General features: G+C 40.3%; 1 protein-coding gene across 3 annotated transcripts in view; it reads right to left on the bottom strand.

Annotated features, from left to right (window-relative positions):
* The window catches only part of CYFIP1 (cytoplasmic FMR1 interacting protein 1), an 80,931-nt gene that overhangs the window by 28,320 nt on the left and 41,711 nt on the right, over window positions 1-10,900 (bottom strand). For all 3 annotated transcript variants that reach the window (XM_075737298.1, XM_075737317.1, XM_075737309.1), the window contains exon 23: window positions 3,101-3,188. In XM_075737298.1, coding sequence (XP_075593413.1) covers window positions 3,101-3,188 — 88 coding nt within the window. The remainder of the gene's footprint in view (window positions 1-3,100; window positions 3,189-10,900) is intronic.

Genomic DNA, 10,900 nt, shown 5'->3' with positions numbered 1-10,900 from the left:
ACTTCGGGACATAGTTCAGTAGACATGGTGGTGTTGGGTCCATGGTTGGACTTGATGATTTTAGAGGTCTTTTCCAACCTTGAGATTCTATGATTCTGTAAGTATTTTATGCACCCAGCCCATGCTGCCAAACTTCAGTCTGCTGACATTAATTTCATTAATCCTACACACACTGCACCTGAGTAACGGGATTTCAATAACCGTGCTCAATGAGCTTTTAAAATACTCCAGCTCAGTTAAAAGGCTGACAAGCTTTTGCTGGTCAGTTCCTTCCCACCTGACAGTCCTGCTCCCATGTCAGCCAGGAGAAGTAAGTTGTATCTGAGGGTTTCTGTTTTGCAAATTGGACGAAGATACCACTCAGAAAACTTTAGATGCAAAAGAGCATGTGGACACAACTGTCTGTGCTAAGCACCAATACACATTAATATAGAGCAAATGCTTTGATCCATTTAGAAATATCTGAGAATATATGAACACTTTGAGGTCAGAACTAAAAAATTCTTCAATTACTCTTAAGCAAGCACATTGCTTGTGCAAAGCTTCTGCACAGAAAATGTTTAGCCATTACAGTCCAATACATGCATGTATGAGCGTACATATGCACAAGAAACCACAATGCTCGACTTGACCTAAACAAACACCATGGATTGCTAAAAAAACCCCAAACCCAACCCCCTCACAAAAAAAACCCAAACAGAAAAACCCCACACATACTCCCCACAACCCCCAGAAAAAAAACACCCACCAACCACCACCACCAAAGTCTAATAAGGACAATAAAAAGTCATATTCCTTGGCTATATGATCAAAGTGCTCACTTGAGTATCTTGAGTAGTTAGAGAACTCAAAAAAGACAATAAAATAAAAAAAATACAGAGGTACTCCATACTCCACTATTATCCAGTCAGAATGCAATTCAACAATATAACCATTAAAGGACTCAAACAAGGATGTGCTCTGTGACAAGTTTAGCTATATACTACACAGAATAGTATTATGCAATTACATCACATGCTAGAATGTGTAGCATTCTATCATGTAAGAATTACTGTTACAGAAATGTAGAAATGTCCTCTTAAAATTCCATTCAGATATCCTCAATTCCAAAACACATTAGATTCAAGAATAAAAATAGACTCTTGTAAAAATTTAAAACTACAGAGAGTCAGGAATATTTGCTAATACAGGCATATCTAGTTATGAAGCTTGCTCCAGAAACACATCTAAGAACCCCCTCAATTGCTCCTGCTCATATAGGAAAATAATCAGATTTCTGAAAATGTGTAGTGCTCAGAGTAAAGATTACTAAACTCATTTTAATAATGTAACCTGACTGATAAAAAAGAGTTCCCCAGTTAATCCTCTGTCACTCACTCCACTGTATCATCACTTACATAAACTAAGTTAGCAATCTCTACTAAATTCAGTGGGGTTTTTGCTCTTTACACTGCATCTGGTGAATTCTTAAAATAGTAAGGAACACAATAACTCTAATGTAAGAAAATCCCACTTTCCTATAATTTACTGTTCCCTGTTGGAGAGCAATTATATAAAACACTATTCACAGCACCAATCAGCTGTTACATTCCACATTAAAGACATGTGAATCCTTTTCCATCTCCTTTACATTTTAAAAGCATGAAAGTTTTACAAATGCAGTAGATATATCAGGATTGAAGTTTGTAACTTCTGAGCTATCTCTTCAGCTCTCAAAAAACAGCTTGCTGAGCAAATCAGAGATTGCACCGTATAACTAGGATATGATGTGCAGAAAATAACAGTAAGACAAGGACTAATTATGCACATGTTTAAGTAGGAGCTAGATAATGAAAGTAGCTAGACATAAAAATGACATGGTGCACTTGTATAAATTACAAGGATAAGTGAGTACATAATTTTAAAACTTTTTTTTTTAGTCAACAGTCCTCTAATTTGATCCTTATATTTTTATTGATATTTGCCATACTTTCATTTTGCCTCCCTGGTACTCAAGAAAACAATGCAAAATTAAGAGCAACATTCTGCTAAATATTCTCAAATTATTTGTTCAAGATACCACTACTGTTTTTTACTGCTGTTGGAAGTACATTAATATTTCTGACTGGATATTAAAAATGCAGATACATATTAACGTGCTATGCCTTTAACTGCTGTTAAGACTCGGGTAATAATTCCTAGGCATAAGAAAATAGATCTGCAGTGATCAGGAAGAATAAATCTATCCCTCCAACAGACAGTACTGCACACATGGGCATAGCATTAGTCCTGTGAATACAGGCTAAGTTTCCTCACTTGGGTAGCTCCACGGAAGCCCACAACTATTCTCTCATGCCAAGTACTCTCTCAACTTATCACCCACGTAAGCGCCTTTCCAACCTCAGTTTTAGGCATTGCCTTAAGGCACAGAGTACGCAACTGCATATCATTTACACTTCTCTTGAAAACTTGCATAGACTTCCCAGGCACTCCTAATCTGCAAAGCAAGAAAGATGATGCTAATACAACAGACGAGATGGCCAGAAGACCAAGTTCATCACAAAGAGTTTGAGGTCCTTGGATGGAAGATGCCAAAAAAAGGCGACATTGTTTTTGGGTTTTTTAATAATTTAAGCAGTTTGGTATCTGATAAATTAGGATGGTCAGAATATATATTCCTTTTAAGTCAGATAACATCTGAAGCAGTTTTTCCTATCTGTTCTCCTTTCTCCTGCCATCACAGACTTCATCACTGTAACAAGGGAGCAGCTGCACCCAAGATGGGCTCTTGTTCTCACTTCACCAGATGACTAATTAATCTCTTCTTTGAGTCTGCTCTGCCACTATAAGCAACTGTGCAATGCAAGGTGGTTGAGAGAAGGACTTATTTTTAACTATGTCAGATAAGACTAACCACCAGACTAATCACTTGCACTTTGGCTGAAACATATGGTGAGCTTCACAGCAAAAGTCTGGGAAAAAAGTGTATGTTGAATTTGAAATACTCACAGAATGTATCTGAGTCCATTTTTAATAACTTTCATATTCCATAATTTCTATAATTAAAAAAGATACCTTTAAACATTAGCAAACCATAAATATAAAGGGAATTAAATCCAACCTTCGATCCATAGAGATACTGCGGCTGTGCATTAGGCTGCTTATCTCTCTGAAACTCCTGAGAAAATGGTAGCACGGTCCGAACAAATCTATAAAAATAAAATAAAGAATTCATTAATTATACTTAGGTTAGTAGGTGTGTGTGTAATGCACCTCATCCTGTGTAATACTGTCTACATACAAAACCAAAGCCAGACCACTATTCAGCCCAAGTTGAGAGTTGGAGAAGCACATAGCCTGCATTGCCCAAAAGCCTGGACACAAATCATAATGCACTTCTCCATCACTTACTGGGACCCCGTTCTTCCAGTGGTGTGCAGGGTCCCAAAATGTTTCTCACCTCTACTCTAGCCTAGTCCAGCAGAAAGAGAAGCAACTAACAAAGTAGCAATAGCCTCTCCCAGAGTAAGGCTTGTGCTTCCAAAATTAAGTCCTTGGGAATGAACTACACCTTAAAGAAGAACATGACATTTCTGTTTAATGTTTTGGAGCTTCTTCCCCCTAAAGAAACTCACAGCAGGAGAAACACTTGAGATTAATGCCTTTTAAAAAAGGTCAGGAGGAAGGGTATAATCCTTGTAGCAAAATTAATGTTTCGAAAGTTTGATCATACCTTAGTGCGAGCATGTACCAATACAAATCGTGTTTAGCTTTACCTTTATGTACGGTTAAGAGGATGACAAGAGAACTACAAAGACATGGAGTACTGCGAAAGATAGGATCAAACAGCCTCCAAACAGAGGGCCCCAGAAGAACGGCGCTTGGGCAGAACTCTGCAGGCACAAGTCCCCTCGTGAACAAGCAGCACAGACCTACTCCCCTGATGTTGCGTGTTAACTGCGTAATGCACATTTTGCAGGACTACCGTTTTAGTGCAGAAAGAAGTTAATCAGCATCTACTACAGTTCTGATTCTGCTTAGCTTTACTAAACTGAGCAAAATTATTGGGGTGTGTATTTACGGGTTGGATGGCTACTTTAGTTTTTAATTTGATAAAAAGGATTTCTTGGTAAATGGTGCGAAGCTGTATGTACATAGGGAAGAAGAAAAACAGCTATTTAAGAAATGTACATCAAGTGTTTGTATCAGATCAGGCTGTTCTGAGTGACAGCTGAGTAAAATAAATGCATCTAGGAAAACGTTTCAGGAAAGGAAGTTTGCAGTACATTATAATATCAGTAAGATACAATTACATCTTGATCTGGTTTTGTTTAAAACATGTTTGAATTTAATCAACATGCAAAATAAATGATTCATTAATAATTTTTCCTAGAAACAACATAGAAATTCTATTAATACGTCCATTTTCTAGCTGACAACAAAAACAGACATGCTAATCAAAAAATGTTTCACCCAAGCACATATAAATTGCACCATGTTGCTTACAATTATTTCCGCTGTGTTTTACTTCTGAGTAATCTGAATCATTCTTGTGAGAATATAACTTCACAACAAAGGCTTCTGTATTTTTTTAACCTGCTCAAAAATAGGTATACCCACAGTTTCAGCTATTTGCTCATATGTATTTTAGCTCTGTCTTTCCAAAAGTACTTGTACTTGCTGAAGTCCAGAAAGTGCTTGCATTTAAAGCTTTTGAGGAAAAAAAAGATAATTTATGTGTATTATTTTTGACATTATATATCTCATTTAAATCTCCTTACATTTCCTCAGTTTACAAGTTCCCCCCTTCTCTCTCACTTACATAGGAGCTGAAAACTTCCTCGAGATTACTTGAATCTCGTCTCTGCACAGATACTTCACTAATGAGTTTACCAGAGATGTTGTAAACATTTGATGGAATTCAGAGTAATCTGCAACATACGACAGTCCCAGAGATTACTCTATTCCCCCCTCTTTCTCTCCAAATCCTAATCCTTTATAAACTGACATCACTTTTCAAGCCCTAAGAAAATCTCTAAAATGAAAGAAATCAAAAGAGATACCACGTAATTTGAGATAAGACTGGGTTCCAGCACGGAGAGGTATTGGGCAAGAGATGATTTGTTGTCACTAAATTAAAACCCTCACAAGGAAAACAGTGTTTCAGAATATAAATGTGGGTGCATCCCATAACTTGGGAAGTTGTAACTATTATTCTTTCTCTTTTCAAAAAGGTATTATGAATATATTTGAACTACAGTGTCATTAGTGTCTGGGAGCTAATCAGTCAGGCTGTATTTGGATTGAGAAAAATCACAGCCTCAGAAATCAAATACCAGAGAAATACTTCTGAGACACAGTCTCTAAGTTTCATTAGCTTTGTACAAACACAAGTAACTCTTGTGTGTTCCTCAGTGCTCCTCTACATTCTTAGGGGTTTCTCAATCTCTAATGTTTTAGAATAGTAGCAAAAAAACCTTAAAGGTTTCTTAAAGACTTGAAGTAAGCACCCATATTATACTTGAGAGACAGGCATGGGGGAAAGATGCCAAGAGAGGAAGAAAGAGGTTAAGAAAAGGAAGTAGGAGCAAGAGATACACTCACTTGATCTCTTACAGTGGGACTATGGCTAAGTACTGAGAGTACAACAGGGAAAAGAGAGTGCATTGTCCTAGATGGTATGTGAGTAATCTCAATATATAATTTGGATAAATATTAGGGATTTCTTATCTCAAAACTAAGGGCTATATAGAAACTTTTACAGCTCAGCATCATCTGCTGTTCTTCAAACTTTTTCAGTGTGTGCGTGTGTGTGTGTTTTCTTTTTGACATTCTGCTGGTTGGCTTCCTCCTGCTCCTTCTCCAAGGAACAGAAACATTTCTCTGAAGAACTGAAGCTCATTGAATATCAATGCTAAAGCTAGGCAAATTTTTACTTTCCGTTGGATACCGCTGGATGCAGGTTTTGGCATACTCCAAGATAATCAGTTCTTTTCATTTTTAATCAGTGTTGATGATCTCACAGCAATTTATCCATTTTAATCAACACAGGTTGTAAGCAGTCAAAGTAGATTAAGCAGATGAAAAGCCTGCTGGCTTACCAAAGTTTTACAACAGTGATTGCTAAAGGATGACATGAGCCCCAAAGTAAATATTTTAGGGATCAAATAATTTTATATTGGTGTTTCTGTGATACTTTTCAGGAAGGAGTTCATAGTGAGTACTTCACAAATGAATCTAAATGATTCTATGATTCTAATTACCATAATCTATTTAAGAAAATAAGGATAAATCTGAAAGAGACCACTTCAGTCCCACTTCCTTGCTACTGCAGTCACCAGATTAGACCATCTCATTCATAAACTTCCTGAGCTTCTGTATTGGGTTTGCATGGCAAGGTTTTGGAAGCAGGGGGGGCTACAGGGGTGGCTTCTGTGAGAAGCTGCTAGAAGCTTCCCCTGTGTCTGACAGAGCCAATGCCAGCCGGCTCCAAGACAGACCCGCTGCTGGCCAAGGCCAAGCCCATCAGCACCTCTGTGATAACATACTTAAGAAGGGAAAAAAAAAAAAAAAACAGTTAGGGAGAGCTTTTGCAGCCAGAGAGAGGAGTGAGAAGATGTAAGAAACTCTGCAGACACCAAGGTCAGTGCAGAAGGAGGGGCAGGAGGTGCTCCAGGCGCCGGAGCAGAGATCCCCCTGCAGCCCGTGGTGAAGACCATGGTGAAGCAGGCTGTCCCCCTGCAGCCCATGGAGGAAGGATGAGGGGGTGTAGAGATTCCACCTGCAGCCCGTGGAGGACCCCACGCCAGAGCAGGTGGAGACACCTGAAGGAGGCCGTGGCTCTGTGGGAAGCCCACGCTGGAGCAAGCTCCTGGCAGGACCTGTGGACCATGGAGAGAGGAGCCCACGCCAGAGCAGGTTTGCTGACAGGACTTGTGACCCCATGGGGGACCCACGTTGGAGCAGTCTGCTCCTGAAGGTCTGCACCCCGTGGGAGAGACCCACACTGGAGCAGTTCGTGAAGGACTGTCTCCCGTGAGAGGGACCTCACGCTGGAGCGGGGGAACGATGAGAGGAGTCCTCCCCCTGAGGATGAAGAAGCGGCAGACACACTGTGTGATGAACTGACCGTAACCCCCATTCCCCGTCCCCCTGTGCCACTGAGGGGGGCGGAGGTTGAAGCCGGGAGTGAAGTTGAGCCCAGGAAGATGGGAGGGGTGGGGGGAGGTGTTTTAAGATTTGGTTTTATATCTCATTCCTCTACTCTGTTTTGCTTCGTAATAAATTAGATGATTTTTTTTTTCTAAGTTCAGTCTGTTTGCTCATGACAATAATTGGTGAGTGATCTCTCCCTGTCCTTATCTCGACCCACATGCATTTCGTTATACCTTTTCTCTCCTGTCTAGTTAAGGAGGGGGAGTGATAAGAGTGGCTCTGGTGGGCACCTGGCCTCCAGCCGGGGTCAACCCACCACAGCTTCATCTCAGAAGTAATAAGATATCACACTCCTCCCTCCTTGCTCATACAGAAAGTATCTCTCTGCACTTCCCTGCCTAATTGATATGAATGCTTTTAACTTCCAGCCTTCTCAAATTAGCTTGTCCTGTCTGCCAGACCTAAGGGTAGCCCCACACCTCCTCTCCTAGTGAACGCTAGATTGAACTCACCCTTCTTGAACATGAATATCAAGATAGAGAGAACAGGAGGCTACAAACTGAAGTGTGAGGAAACAACAGACGAAACAGAGCATGAAAGAGTAACAGATATTCACCACTCCGTTGCTATCACCTTTCCTTTTGGCAGAAAGACTTTTTTTTTTTCTAGGTGGAGGAAGATAAGTTGTTTGTTGCCAAATTTGATGGAGTATTTGACTACAGTCACCCCTACTTTGCATCAGCCTCTATAACTGCACCATTTGGTTCTTTGTAGCAGAAACTAGGTAGTTTTCACTGTCAGTGCTGCTTTTCGGGTTTGCTCCAGCAGCATCTGAAAGGGTTGAAAATTTTTCTGAAGAGTGACTATCACAGAGTATACGCAAGACAAGAAGACACATCTGTTCTCTTGTGAAAACTAGTCTCAAAAGCAGTACGAGAGACAGAGAGCTCGCGAAAGGAAGGGGGAGGCAGGCAGGAAGACCAAAAAATAAAAAGCTGGTCTTTTTGTTCATTCTGTGACAAATCTGTATCCTCAGAAGAAACATGTCATACTGCATTTGGAAGAATGCTATAGACATTAATTTTTAGCAGAGAATACAGATTTGGATAACGTGTTGAGAGGAGATGAAGCTACAAGTCTGACGACTGTCTCCAGAAGCTTATACCATTTGTGTCAAGAAAGCACAGAAAATCCTCAATCCAAATAAATGTCTAGGCTGTCTCACACTTGCTCCTGTTAGCCCTGAAAACAAAACATGCTATCATGGAAGGAAAAGACCAGCTTTGAATTAGTGAAGAAAATAAGGCAGAAAAAAAGGAACACTACAGATAGTGGAAAAGGAACAAAGAACAAAAAATCTGGAAGTTATCCTTGAATCATGTGAACCCTCTGGAAAGTCCTAGTCCTCCTAACTCCACAAAGATACAGGGGAATGAAAAAAGTACAGACATGGGCATAAGCATGAAAAAGATTCCTGGTGTGGAAAGACCTTTGGCTTGGAAGAATATGCAATTGAGGGCTGGGCCAAAATGAAAGGGGCCTCTTAAAAAAATCCCAGGCAGCACAGAAAAGACAAATGGGAAATGGCTGCTCTTTCAGTACAAGAGCTAGCAGGCAACAGCTTGAGAGCAAACTAAAAGAGATACTTTTTTGTGCAGCCCACAGCTTCACTGCAGACTCCTCGCTACAGCACGTCATGCATGCCAAAAACCTCACATAGCTTTAAAAAAAGGACTGGACAAAGCAACGGGGAAAAAACCTACCTGCAAAGGGCCAGAAATGCTCTAACATCCCACCATTTTTGTTTTACAGAAACACCTGATCACTGCTAGAGGCCAGCACATTTCCTGGGAGAAAAATCACCATAAGCCTCCCTTGTTTTCATACTCGGCTGCTGCTGGCATCAGGACACTGGACTGAAGAGGGCTTTGACCTCACCTGCACTTCATATGCTCATGCCATTACCCAAAAGTTTGTTCTCTTTCTTTCCTGATCGACAACAGGTGAATTAAAAACACCCTTGGATTTCACTGCTAATGTCCATCTGCAGACGTCCCCTCGCTCATCTCCCCGTTCCTTCTCCACAAACTGTTGCACAGCCTGGACACGGCTGTGCAGCTGACCAGCACTAATGTGACTAAATTTCAAAAAACCGGCAACTGTAATTATGAAATTGCTAAATCTTTTAACGGCAGCCTCACTGTTTAATCTCAGTACATTATCAGATATAAAAAAATTCCTAAGTCCCAAATAATTAAACATGCAACACGTTTCAACGCTTCTCTACAAATAGCCTTAGACTTTGAATCAAACCTGCAGGGTTTACTAAACACTCTTTTACAAATGTTTGAAATCATCATGTTCAAACATTCTTGGGAAAAGAGCTTCAAAAGGTACTGGATACAAGTTAATCTGACCAAAACACGAACTTTAAAAGAGCGAGCCTTACACCTAGGCTGTGGTCAAATTAATGAGAGGCAAGCCACAGGTATTACACACTTCCTGGGAGCTCTACCTCCAACCCCTCACCATCAAGCAACCTCTCTGCTTTTCATCACACTTACTTCTCTTTCTTCCAGTTGTTACTTTTCTTCCCTTGTTTACACAGAGCTGCTCACTGTGTACTCCTATATTTGACACAATACCCTGTACAGTTGAATGCAGAGAGAGCTCATCAATTTAAAGTTCATGCTAACAGCGAGGCAGCAATAGACGTAATGAATGTACTTAAGAACTGTAGAAGGGCTAGAAACTCCCCATTCCCTCTCCCAGCAAAAATATGAGTGGGCACAGTATTGCATGTGCAACACACATTAATTCTCTCCACAGTGATGACTGAAACCAAAGCAATTCTGCGATGAAATTGGACACGCAGTACACATACTGCCTAAGATCTGTCTTCCTTTATCATCTCTTAAATTAATTATCCTGAATTAATTACCCAACAAGCTTGAGGATCAGCCTAACTCAATTTGTGAGTACAGTGTTTAAACAGACAAGCAACGGCCCTACAGGATCCCGTTAGTGCCCTTTGGTGTCCCAGGCTCCCTCCCCAAGCACTGCGGTCTGCAGTACAGCAGTCCTCATAAGCCAAGATGAGCACAGACTGAATTGTTACAGGAGCTATTGAATGGCTTTCATTAAAGCTGACAGGTGAAGGATCAGCATTTCATTAAGATTTTCTTTTAATATTAGGCTTATATGATTCTAAATACATCACACTGGATATTCCAATATTGATCTCCAGATACATCAACTGCACAGTAGCTTACTTGGAAATACATTCACCTCTCCCATGGAGACAGATTCATGCAACCGAAGTTTCTTGGCTAAAAGTACTTAACCACAAAAACCACTTTTTTTTTTTTTGCACAGACAGAATCTTGGATCTAAAATGCAACATAACCATCACGGAACATGTCAAACAGGGAAAGCTCTCCAAGGAGACAGGGAAAGATGAGAACAGGCTTCCTTCTCTTTCTACAGCTCAATATTCAATATCACTTTACTGTCACTTCACAATGCTTTAACCAAAACCTGAGTAAAAGCTAAAAGCAACACAAATCCTAAAAAGAACACACAAGCAGGAAGCCCAGAAGCACTGCGCCTTCCACTCATTCAAACTTTAGATACTACCTTCCTCTTTCTATTTCCATTACTCACTCTCCTTAAAGGCTGCCACTGCAGTTGCAGTGAACCCTGAACTCTTCCCTTCTCCGGTAAACAATCCTTTTCTTCGCATTAACACAGAATCAGGAATATAATT

The sequence above is a fragment of the Balearica regulorum genome, chromosome 1 (assembly GCF_011004875.1).
Source record: "Balearica regulorum gibbericeps isolate bBalReg1 chromosome 1, bBalReg1.pri, whole genome shotgun sequence".
NCBI classification, from domain to species: domain Eukaryota; kingdom Metazoa; phylum Chordata; class Aves; order Gruiformes; family Gruidae; genus Balearica; species Balearica regulorum.
This window is presented reverse-complemented; position numbering and strand designations above follow the sequence as displayed.